Source organism: Psammomys obesus, unplaced genomic scaffold, assembly GCF_907164565.1.
Source record: "Psammomys obesus unplaced genomic scaffold, mPsaObe1.curated_primary_1811, whole genome shotgun sequence".
Taxonomy (NCBI): Eukaryota; Metazoa; Chordata; class Mammalia; order Rodentia; family Muridae; genus Psammomys; species Psammomys obesus.
Window position 1 is genome coordinate 291537 of NW_026594091.1, and position 13008 is coordinate 304544.

The following is a 13008-nucleotide window of genomic DNA, read 5'->3' on the forward strand; positions in this document are numbered from 1 at the left end:
CTATTTGCCTGCAAAGTTCATGGTTTTCTTGTTTTTAATTGCTGAGAAGTATTCCATTGTGTAGATGTACCACAATTTCTGTATCCATTCTTCAGCTGAGGGGCATCTGGGTTGTTTACAGCTTCTGGCTATAACAAATAAAGCTGCTACAAACATGTTTGAACAAATGTCCTTGTTGTATACTTGAGCATATTTTAGATATATGCCTAGGCATAGTATAGCTGAATCTTAAATTTGCACTGTTCCTAATTTTCTGAGAAAGTGCCAGATTGATTTCCAAAGTCGTTGTACAAGTTTACATTCCCACCAGCAATGAAGTGGGTTCACTTTTCTCCTCATCTTTTCCACCACGTGTTGTCACTTGAGTTTTTGATCCTAGCCATTCTCATGGGTGTAAGATAAAATCTCAGGGTTGTTTTGATTCGCATTTTACTGATGACTAGGGATGATGAGTATTTCTCTGCCATTTGATATTCATCTACAGAGAATTCTCTGTTTAGCTCTATACCCCATTTTTTTATTGGGTTACTTTATTTGTTGCTGTTCAACTTCTTAAGTTCTTTATATATTCTGGATATTAACTCTCTGTCAGACCTAGGTTTGATGACCATCCTTTCCCAATCTGTAGGCAGTTGTTTTGTTCTGACAACAGTGTCCTTTGCTTTACAGAAGCTTTTCAGTTTCATGAGGTCCCATTTATTAATTGTTGATCTTACAGCCTGTGCTGTTGGTGTTCTGTTCAGAAAGTTGTCTCATGTGCCAATGTTGTCAAAGCTTTTCCCCACTTTTCTTCTAACAGGTTTAGTTTTGGACTTTAGTTTTCTGCAGGGTGATAAGCATGAATCTATTTGCATTTTTCTACATGTAGACATGCAGTTAAACCAGCACCATTTGTTGAAAATGCTATCTTTTATCCATTGTATGTTTTGGGCATCTTTGTCAAAAATCAGATGTCCATAAGAGTGTGGGTTTATTTGTGGGTCTTCAGTTTGATTCCATTGATCCACCAGTCGGTTTCCATGCCAGTACCAGGCAATTTTTATAACTGTTGCTCTATAGTACAGCTTGAGATCAGGGATGCAGATACCTCCAGAAGATCTTTTATTGTAGAGGATTGTTATTCCATATGAAGTTGAGAATTTTTCTTTCAAGGTCTTTAAAGAATTGTGTTGGTAATTTGATGGGAATTGCATTGAATCTGTAGATTGCTTTGGTACGAAGGCCATTTTTACTGTTAATCCTACCAAGCCATGAGCATGGGAAATCTTTTCATCTTCTGATATCTTTTTCTATTTCTTTATTCAGAGACTGGAAATTTTTTGCATGCAAATCTTTGACTTGCTTCGTTAAAATCAAACCAAGGTACTTTATGTCATCTGTGGCTATTGTGAAGGGTGTTGTTTCACTAATTTCTTTCTCTGCCCTTTTGTCTTTTGTATAGGGGAGGACTAATAATTTTTTGAGTGAATTTTGTATCCAGCCATTTTGCTGAAGGTGTTTAGCAGCTGTAGGAGTTCCCTGGTAGAATTTTTGGGGTCACTCATGAATACTATCTTATAATCTGCAAATAGTGATGCTTTGACTTCTTCCTTTCTAATTTGTAAGTGAAATCTTTGGTGATTTTGTGATTTCATGTTGACAAGGAGACATTAGGTGAGTTTCCTTCAACCTTAGTTACCTGAGATGCAGTTTATATCTAAAAATTTCACAGGGTCTTTGATGAGTCTTTGATGATGGCCAGTTGATTCAGTTTGGTTCAATCAAGGCAGTTTGAATATAAATATCTTTTTTAATTAAAATTTTATTGTTTTTATATTAGTTTATTTACTTTGTATCCTATCTGTAGCCCCTTCCTTATTTCCTCCCAATCCCAACCTCCCTCCCTCACCTCCTTCCTGCCCCTCTCTAGGTCCACTGATGGGGGATGTACTCCTCCCTTTCCATCTGATCCTACCTTATCAGATCTCTTCAGAACTGGCTACAATGTCCTCCTCTGTGGCCTAGCAAGGCTGTGCCTCCTTTGGGGGGGGGTAGGTCAAAGAGCCAGCCACTGAGTTCATGTCGGAGACATTTCCTGTTCCCCTAACTAGGGAACCCACTTGGATACTGAACTGCAATGGGCTACATCTGGGCAGGGGTTCTAGGTTATATCCATTCATGGTCCTTGACTGGAGTATCAGTCTCAGAAAAAAAACCTGGGTCCAGATATATTTTGTCCTTGTGGAGCTCCTGTCCTCTCCAGGTCATATTAACTCCCTCTTCTTTCATATGATTCCCTGCACTCTACCCAAGTTTTGGTTATGAGTTGCAGCATCTGTTTTGATACACTGCTAGGTAGAGTCTTTCAGGGGCCCTCTGTATTAGGCTCCTGCCATGATACTTGTTTTCTCCTAATTTCCAATGTCCATCCCATGTGTTTTTCTAAGTAAAGATTGATCATTTTACCCAGGTCCTCTTTTTTGTTTATCTTCTTTAGGTGTACAGCAGCTTTATTTGTAATAGCCATATCCTGGAAAAAACCCAGATGTCCCTCAACAGAAGAATGGATACAGAAATTGTGGTACTTTTACAATGGAATACTACTCAGCAATTTAAAAAAAGGAAATCATGAACTTTGCAGGCAAATGGTGGGATCTCGGAAAGATCATCCTGAGTGAGATATCCCAGAAGCAGAAAGACACACATGGTATATACTCACTTATAAGTGGATAGTAGACCTATAAGATAGGATAAATTTACTAAAATCTGTACACCTAAATATTTTTCAAGTTAAATGATGCTTCCAATTCCAAGACCCCCTTAGCTCCTACCACATTAAGGTCTGATAACCCCATTTCCCAACATGTGCAGGACTTTATTGATGGGTTTTGCTTACTCCAGACAAATTTATGAAACAGTCAGATTTTCCTCAGATTTGCTTAACCCCCCTACCTGATGTTTCCACCAATGTAATTTTTAAAAGAATTGAGTTAATATTTTGTTTTTCTGAAACTATAAAATATTTGTATTTTAAATGGTACCAGTGGATGCAATTAAAATATAAAATCACTGAACAAAAGTCTTGTGTATACTCAAACTATAACACTCATCAGTTATAATGACTCTGTACCATGTGTTCTGCACTGATTCCAAGCATCTTTCAGAGGTAGTACAAGTCCTATGTACACAAAGTAGTAATTAATTTATAAATACTCTGTGCATTGGTACCCATACTATTCTCATTTCACCTCTACAAACCACTACTGGTATTTCTTAAGATTTTATTTGGCAGGTATATCAGGGGAGTAAAGCTACCTATACACCTTTCTGTGTGCTCAGAAGTGAAAAATCCCTATCAGCTTGTGTTTTTCAACATTAATCCCTATTTTGTGATGCACTCTGGAGAGGTTATAAAACCTCTAGGAGGTACTATTTTTCAAGAGGGCATATGTCTCTCTGAGAAAGCTGTAAGGGTTCATACTGTAGCCCCTTTTTTGTTTGCCTCCTCCCTGTAGACAAAATCTGACCTTTCAGTTTGCTTCTGCTTGCAATGCCACACTTTCTGTGTCATGATAGACTACATACTTTTGGAACCAGATGACCAAATAAACCTTCTGTTTTAGATATCTTTTAGTCACATTATTTTATGACAGTAACAGTAAAGTAACTAACACAGCGTTTGACATATTTCTAGCCAGTCAGGTCAGTTGAATCAACTCTCATGATCAATTTTTTAACTAGACATCAGTGAAATAACAGAGGTGGCAACAACACTGTACTCATTCTATTATGAATGTTTTTTGGAATAATCTGTCATCAAACTTGCAGCCTATTAACTGTTTCTTTCTAGGTATTTTTATAGATACCTATTAAAATAAACTTTCATGTCTGGGACCTGTGAGACTTTATACCTTAAGAGATAGAGCCATAAGCACAGCAAAGCTGGACAGGTGAAAACACTTGCAAGTGGTATAGGAGTCATTGGTGTGCACATGAGAGCATCCCTTAGTAGACCAGCTTCCCCCTTCCTCTGATCCTTCCCAGTGGACACAGAGATGTTCTGCTCTTGAGTCAATGGGCTGTAAAAAAAAAAGTATGAAAGAATATGATTTCTGTTTCATTATTCCAAGTTTCATTCAACTTTAGTTAGGATTTATGACATTAGCTAGCATAGTGATTTAGTACTTGTCTTTCCCTGTCATCTTCTTCTCCTCTAGCTCTTCCTGATCCCTCTGCTATTTCTGCACCTGGATTATAACTTCTCCACCTAGACTTTATTGAGAAAACATATGAGGGAGCATTTCGTATCCTCTCAACTCACATAGATTTTTGTTTCATTATTCATGTTTTATCTCTATAAATATCTCAGTGCCCAGAGAATGAACTCAATTTCTTTTCACTGAAGAAACCAATGAGAGAAATGTGGTGATGTGAGAGATCACTGTTTGAATAGAGATATCAAGTGTCACTGTCAGTTTCCCTTTCTGCTCCAGGCTTCTCTTGGAAGAGGCCAGTTTTTCTTTCCTACCTCTAACTCTTAGTATGCCAAACAATTCTCATGGCCCCATTGCCTTCTTAGGATTCAGCATGATAATAATTTTCCTTTATGGATGTATACAGGTGACTTAGGATTTCATTCCCATTATTCTTCAGGTGCCATTTACAAATAAAAATGTATATATTTAAGTTTGGAGATATACCCATAGAAGTACACGGAATACAAGGATTACTAGAGTCAAGCTAATAAGTATAGTTATCAGCTTCCACTTTAATTTTAGTGACAATCTTGGCTATGTAAACTTTTTGAAATTAATGTATGCAACAATAAAAATTTTAAAAAGAGAGAGACCAGGAATTTGAGAAAGAGCAAAGGTGAATCTGTGCAGGAAAACTGAAAGGGGGAAATAGAAGGAGAGAAATGAGATAATTATATTTCAATTGAAAAAGACAAAGCCGGTATGTGTTACAAGAATATCTTTTGAGTGGAAACAGTTCATTCTTGAAATCAGTAAGTAAACAATTCAGATGTCTCAGGAAAGTTTTGATTCACAATGCTCCAGCTGTCTTGAAGGTTATAAAAGCTGTGAGATTGGCTGAAAAAGGAAGACTCTTTGAACTTCCTGCATGTAGAGATAGACAAGGTTCCAGGTCTCATGAGACCTCAGTCATGCTGGGTTGGTCCTTCTGGTGAGAACCTGTCTTGTTAATATTGTGCTCCTAGGAGAAGCCCCTTTCCTTTATCTTAACAAGTCCATTGCTTCACTGAGTTAGAATTTGCTTTGCCATGGGTTATATATCTAAGGTGAATAAATATTTGTTCTCATCTCTCCAGGAAAAGTGTGACATAACAGATAGACCAAAATACATTACCATAGGGGGCTTAATATGAGTTAAACACATTATGTAAATGTATGAAAACATCATCATTAATCATTATCATATATAAATTTATGCTAATAAAGCATCTAATAATCTCAGGATTCACTTCTACTGTTGCTAAGTCACACTAAGTTTCCCCTATCAGTGGACTTGGGGAGGAGCATGAAAGAAGAAGTAGGAAGGGTGGGACTGGGAGAGGACAAGGAAGGTGGCTACATCTGGGATGCAAAGTGAATAAATTGTAATTAATAAACCTTTTAAAAAGTCTACAAAGTGTTATAACTTAAAGTTTGTACTTTTTGGCTCATGTTTCCCCATTTCTCTCACATTTTGTAGAAGGCACTGTTGTACAGAAACTATAAAATCTACTTTTTGCTTTCCAGTGTGAGTGTGCTCATGAAGGGTTTGTTGGAGTTAACCTTCAGGTTGAGGCACTGAAATGCAAGGTTGTTTCTCTGCTTCTTTTATTACTACTTTTATTTTTAAAATTATAATTACGTCATTTCTCCTGTGTTGACTACATCTGTAATTAACTAAAACCAAAGCACTTGGGCATACATGTGAGGGAATTTTTTCATGGTTGCATTATTTGAGGTCTGGAGAATGCCCCAAATCTGAGCCACATTTTCTCGTGGCAGCCCACATAAAACAAACATGAAAGAAGGCTGCTACTGTTTTTTGCATCTTTGTCCTCACTCTTGCTGGCAAGTTCATCTATTCTGGTGCTGAGACATTCTTTCTCTGGTGTTAAGACATACTTCTTCAGGATTCCAGTGTAGACTGAAGACCAGCAGATCTCTAGGACATCCCTGGAACTGTGGCACCAGACTGGAACTCCTGAGACATCCAGTCTCATGAGCTGAATGACTGACCAAGTAATTAAACAACTATTGGATCCTTAGCTTTCTGTTATTTTATTATTTCTGTTCTTTTAAAAAAGCCTGGCTTATATGTTACTTTTTTCCCCTTTCTCTAAACACTCTCATTTACCCCTTCTTGCTCTCTTTCAAATTCATGGCCTATTTTTCCCTTATTCTTTGTTATAACACATTTGTATATGTATATAGATATATATTCCTAAACACAAACTGCTTAATCTATATAGTGTTACTCGTATGAATATTGTCAGAGCTGATTATTTGATATTATATTACCCAAAGCTATAAAATAGTTTATTATATTTTTTTGCATTTTGTTTACATATCCTGTCCTCAATGGATGTATTTTTCACTGAAGCCTTGGTTGTTGATGATAGTAATGTTACTATCATCATGGGAGCACAATATCTTTCCAGCACCTTTCCAATTTTGGATTCACGCAGTAGGGTGACTAATAGATCACACTGCAGTTTTCTTTCTTAATTTGATGGGTTCTATATCATTTTCCTTAATGGCTAGACAATAGATAATCTCAACCACAATGTGAAAATGTTTCCTTTTTCTACATTTTCATCAATACACACACTTGAAATTTTAAAAATCATTTAACTTATATTTATTGTTCTCTTCACAGTTCCATATGTTTAAAGTATATTTTCATTAGTGTGTCTCCTCACCCTTTTTAACCTTACTCGCAGCTTCACTGACCATAGCTTTCCATATTTCCTTTGCCAACATTAAAGTCTCTTGTTTTATTTCAATTGCCACTGAAATTAAATTGAATCATGTATGTGACCACAGGCTTTAAAGTACTCATTTGAACCTAAGGCCATAACTGAAAACATAGTTTTCCTACAAGAATCCTTCACCAGGAAAGGTGGTGCCTATGGACTCCTTTTTGAACCATGATTTATTGATTATTGATATAAAATATGGACCATAACAGTAGTAAAGTTACACAAGCTTGATAATTTCTCCTACTTTTCAATGATCACATTTAGATTTCATCCCTTCTGAAAAAAAATTTAGAGCCCTTTAAGCACTTCACAGAGAGAATGATCTCTCAGCACTTAATAGAACTAACTGCCCTTACAGAGGACCTGTTTCCATAGCTAGCACCCATATTCTGTCCCATACTGTCAGGAAGTCTAGTTATAGGAGATCTGATATTATCTGTGTCTTCGGTGACCACTATATGCCCACAGTGCAAAGAAGTCCATGCAGACAAAACACTCGAGCACATGACATAAAAATAAATCTTAAAACAGTTTTTAAATGCCACTTTAAGAGTAAGCTCACCTGAATATTTTGTAAAGTCAGGAGCACAGGTTCAGACAGGATAGGTTTGGTTTCTGAACAAATGGCACCACTAACAATAAGAGAATTCAGTTTTACTTCCCGAATTCCTTCTTTGTTATTAAAAAAGGATCCATTTAGAATATTTCCAAGAGACTTATATGTAATAAGAGCAACAGCAGTATCATCTGACAAAATAAAAGAAATCATATCAGACATTACCGAATGTTTTACATGTTGTACACAAATATCTTACATGAGGATCATGTAGTAAACATAACGTATTTATTAAAATTACCCATAAGCATAACTTCAATTGCATGTACAACACACTATAGATAGTGGTAGGCATGGAATTTCACACACACAGCATATGCACACATATGTATTATATATGTATGTGTGAGTATGTATGTATATGTATCTACATATATATATGTTCTGGTTAGTTTTGTGTCAACTTGACAAAACTAGAGCCATTGGAGATGGAGGAGCCTCAAATGAGAAAATGTCTTCATAAAACCAGGCTATAGGCAAGCCTGTAAAACATTTCTTATTGAATGATTTATGTGGAAGGATCCAGTCTAGAGTGGATGGTGGCATCCCTAAGACAGTGGTTCTGGGTTCTGTGAAAAAGCAGCCTTAGAAGAAAAGCCATAGAAGAAAAGCCCATACAGAGAACCCCTTCATGTCCTGTTCCCAGATTCCTGCCCTGAGTTTCTACTCCGACTTCCCTCAGTGAAAGACTGTTACCTGGAATGCAAGTAGAATAAACGCGTTCTCCCCAAGTCACTTTTCTCATTACAGAAATAGAGACATAACTAAGACAATGTATGTGTGCGTAAAATCATTATAGATAGATAGATAGATAGATAGATAGATAGATAGATAGATAGAGATATATAAATGATACAAATGATAAAGACACAGATATATAGATTAGATGATATAGATAGAGATAGAGACAGAGATAGATATCTGCGTGTATGTATATGTATAGTATATGTATGTGTGTATGTATAATATATAGTGTGTATGCGTGTGTTGTGTGTACATGTGCATGCTTATGTGTGTTGTAAAACATGATAAGCAATTACCTGTGCTCCAAAGGACAAGTAAACCAAGGAAAAAAAGATTAGCACCTTAGGTTCTCTCAAAGTTACCTAATTCCTTCTCAGTTCATTGCTGTTCTTTTCTTTGTATATAAACATTACTTTCCTCTGAACATCTCCCTCACTCTCTCATCTTTTCCCCTTTCTCTTTCGTTCCAGCTTACTTTTCCCTCTCATTTTCCTCTCATTTATTTTCATCTTCATGGAATCAGAAGTTAATTTATAGAAGTTAAATACCCAACCTCCAATTATCCATGTGTTTTTTTATTTTACAGTGTGTGATTAGATGGTTCAGAGGTTAAGAGCAATGGCTTTTCTTCCAAAGGTCCTTAGTTCAATTCCCAGCAACCACATGTGTGGCTCATAATCATCTACCAAGATCTGGTGCCCTCTTCTGGTGTGCAGGCACACATGTAGGCAGAAGGCTGAATAAATAATTAATAATTTTTTTAATTCAATTTTTTAAAATTTTTTCTTATCAGTTACATTTTATTAACTCTGTATCCCAGCCGTATCCCACTCCCTCATTCCCTCCCAATCCCACCCTCCCTCCCTCATCTCCACCGTGCCCCTTGCCAAGTCCACTGATAGGGGGGGAACCTCCTCCCCATTCATCTGATCCTGTTTTTATCAGGTATCTTCAGGACTGGCTGCAAAGTCCTCCTCTGTGGCCTAACAGGACTGCTCCTCCCTTGAGGGGTGGGGAGGTCAAAGAGCCATCCATTGAGTTCCTGTTAGAATATTTTAAAAAAGAAAAGAAAAAAAAAGAGAAATCTGACAGTGGTGGAGAATTCCTGACAGAAAATTAAAGATGCAGTCTGCCTACCAAATGATGTTGGGAGGTTAAAACCAGAACAGAATTCTATCACTGAGACAGATGAGCCTATATTTAGTGCCCCCCTTTTAAGATATGAATTGCAGTACAGGGAAATTAGAATGGTTGGTGAATGTTCTCTCTAATAAAAGCAAGGGAAGCAGTCATGCCAAAGCAGAAAGCAATGCTCTTTGGCTAGCCTTTGACCCATCTCCTGTTTTAGACCAATGTTGATCACCACTTCTGTTATCATTTATTCTCATTTTAAAATCAACTCAGTTCTAGAACTTTTTCTTTTTTGCATTTATAGTTTAAAATGAGGAGGAATGGTGTGGGTGTGATTAGAAATTTCTGGAGTAAATACAGCAGGCCTGACTTCTTTTTCATGATAACCAGATACTTCTATTTGAAATTGTTCATATGCATTTTTTTCTTCTTTCCTTCCGTACATCCCCCTACTCCTCCTTTCTTTCCTGACACATTTATTAAAGATGATGTCAAACACAGCCTACCTTCTGTCTTTTCACGGGAAGTTCTATTGACACTGCTATGGCCATTGAACATCATCTATGCCTGAATTCACACACAGACACACACACACACACACACACACACACACACACACACACAGAAAAGTTGAATAGCTATGACAAACAGCTCCAGTGCCAATCCTATAGTATTTGCCATGTGGTTTTCTTTTTTTAAATAATGAAATTTCCAAGATAGAGAGCAGCTGAGGGCAACTGAGTAATTCCTTTTTAAAGTAAGTTTATAAAACAAGTCTCAAAAGCAATGATAGTCAAGGCAATGATTTCCTGGCACCATTGAGTGTTAGTATGGCAGCATACTGAAATATGACAAGGTTGTCTTTGTTCAAAAAGCACAGCAGCATGACTCTGTTATTACCTTAATGTATGTTGCAAAAGATGTTGTCCCTAGGAGAGACCCTCAGTTTCATCACCATGCATACCTATTGAGTCAAGGAAGATCTTTTCTACCTATTCTTAGAGTCCTTATCCCTTGAAAACTGTGAGTACATGTCCCTTGTACAGTCACTTTGACAGAAGACAATGCTCATATTAAAATATCACCTCTAGTCTTGTTTTCTTTGAAAGCAAGAGTGCAGTCAATCTTCATTGTGTTATTGCCAGCTTCCAGAAGAGCCATTCTGTTGCACTTCTTAGTTTCATACACTGAAAGCAATGAAACAATGTGTTCTGTTGCAAATAATAATAATAATAATAATAATATAATAATGATGATGATGATGATTATAATAATAATAATAATAGAATACTAATCAAGTTGCTGGGGAATTCCTTTATTTGAGAGTATGATTTTATATACTTTTCACCAGTCAAATTTGTAATCACTTAGAGGGTGATTTATCCACTTGTCATTAATTCTTTGACTATGAAATGCTTCCTAATAAAGCCCACATGCTGAAGGTTTTGTCCTCAGTTTTCTGGCTAATGATAGGTCATTGATTGATCTTGAAAATTAAGTTAATCAGTTGTTTTACATAACAAGAACAAGAGCTGGAGAACACTGAATCAATATTAACATATGAAAGGAGCCAGATTGCAAAGAACATTGGGTATCTTTCTTCTCCCAAGCCTCTTCCAAAACTCCTGTGCTGTACACACCTGGAACAAGCATTGCTATGTAAACATCTTACCAAGTATTGTGTACCTCATGCCTCAGGACTTTGTTGGATTCTTTTTGAGGCCTCTAATACCGTCCCTTTAATGAATTATAACTTGATTCACATATTGATCATATTTTTGTAAGATTCTAGAAACTATACTGTGGATTGAGTTGTAAGAGGTAAGCTACTGTTGGTTTGTCTTTGAACAGAACTCTGTTTCTTGCTGTATCTGACTTATGTTCACAATTTGATAGAACCATGATGCTATGTCTTATTGTGCATGGACCCATTGTCACCAAACCAAGTGGAAAACTGTGACTCAACCCCCACCAGGTAAACATTTCATGCTTGAAGTGGATATGACTAGGTATTCTGTGATAGTGATGAAATGTGATTAACTCATCCTTGATTCTTTCTTGTGAGTAAAGATTGCTATTCATGTGGGAGGTTTATTTACCGAGCCTTCAATTCTGGAAAATAACACCTTCTATACTTCATAGGCCATGAGTGTACCAGGTCCCACTTTTCTCTATGGCATTGTATAACTCAACTTGCTGTTTCTTACCAAATATAGAGTTTTCACCCTTTGTTGGTGTAGCTGAGTTTTCATTCAGTATGTGGAGTTCCACTTGGTGAAGAAACTTGGTAGCCTCTTTTGCAGCATCCTCTTTGGTTTCACATTCACTCAGTTCTCCCTTTCAAACAAATATCACTAATTATACGAATTCTTACCAAAACTTAAGGAAGAAGGAATGGAAGTTTTGCTGGCTGATTCCGGAAGCCAATAATGTTAGTCAGTATGCTGTGGGAAGAGTGGGCATTTTAACACCCAATAAATGTCTTTGACTGACAGCTGAAGTTTGATAAATCTACCCTATTGTAGTTAATTCTCATGACAACAAAATTTGCCACTCACATATTTCCACCTTTACCAGGAACAGAGGACAAAATAGACTATAGGTGAGAAGTACGCTACCATAAAAACCATAGTGAGATGGTATAGTGCTTAAGCAAGAGAATGACACAACAAGGCAGAGGAAATGATTCCCAACCCCATTCTTTGCTCCACTCACCAAACTGCACATTGTTGATTCTGTTTTTCTCCCATTGTTCACTGGAAAAAAATTATATTTAAGTCATATATTCGGAAAAAAGCATGTGCTCCACATTCATTTTCCAATCACCCTCAAGGTAGATCTTTTTCTGGTTGCTTATCCATGTTGTTATTTTTTGTTGCTGCTTCTTTGTTTGGTTTGTTTTTTTGTTTTTTTTTTTGAGAGAAAGAACATAAAATTGCATAGATAAGGAGAGGAAAGCAACTAAGGCAATTTGGGAGAGGGAAAAGAATATGATAAAAATGTATTTAGAACATGAATTCTCAAAAATGTATTTTCAAAATAAAATTATTCTCAAAAATAAGTTAAAACATTAAAAAAGAAGTTGAAAATTTTCATTGTAGCTGAATTTGTGAGTTATTTCTATTTTGATTATATATATATATATATATATATATATATATATATATATATATATTCTTTGTTCATACTATCTGTTATTTTTCTCTTATATCATTTCCTACCTCTCACCAAACCCTTTCTTATTCCAAAGCCCTGCTACTTTTTTATATATTTGCTATGTGTGGTCTAAGGTACGCTTTTACTGTGTTAGAATTTTGAAGGGGACATAGTACTGCTGCTGTGCAGTTATCTCCTCTGAATTGAAATGTTCTCTGCTGGAAGGCACATTGAAATTCACTAGGTAAACAAAACTAAAAAGCCTCAAGAAGCTCAGAAAACTTAAAATCTTCCCAAGTCCCCCTCCCTTGGCTATACAAGCAACAACAATTGCAGAGTAGAAAAGATTCTCTAGTTAGATAAGATGAGCTAAAGGATTTGCTCAAGG

At 36.5% G+C, this 13008-nt stretch overlaps 1 protein-coding gene across 1 annotated transcript in view; it reads right to left on the reverse strand.

The window, feature by feature from the left end:
* LOC129684671 (adhesion G protein-coupled receptor E4-like) overlaps positions 1–13008 on the reverse strand; it is a 77699-nt gene that overhangs the window by 45248 nt on the left and 19443 nt on the right. Inside the window, exons 5-9 of the mRNA XM_055617882.1 lie at positions 12180–12220; positions 11672–11801; positions 10550–10651; positions 7536–7720; positions 3891–4058 (exon numbers count right to left, since the gene is read on the reverse strand). Coding sequence (XP_055473857.1) covers positions 3891–4058; positions 7536–7720; positions 10550–10651; positions 11672–11801; positions 12180–12220 — 626 coding nt within the window. The remainder of the gene's footprint in view (positions 1–3890; positions 4059–7535; positions 7721–10549; positions 10652–11671; positions 11802–12179; positions 12221–13008) is intronic.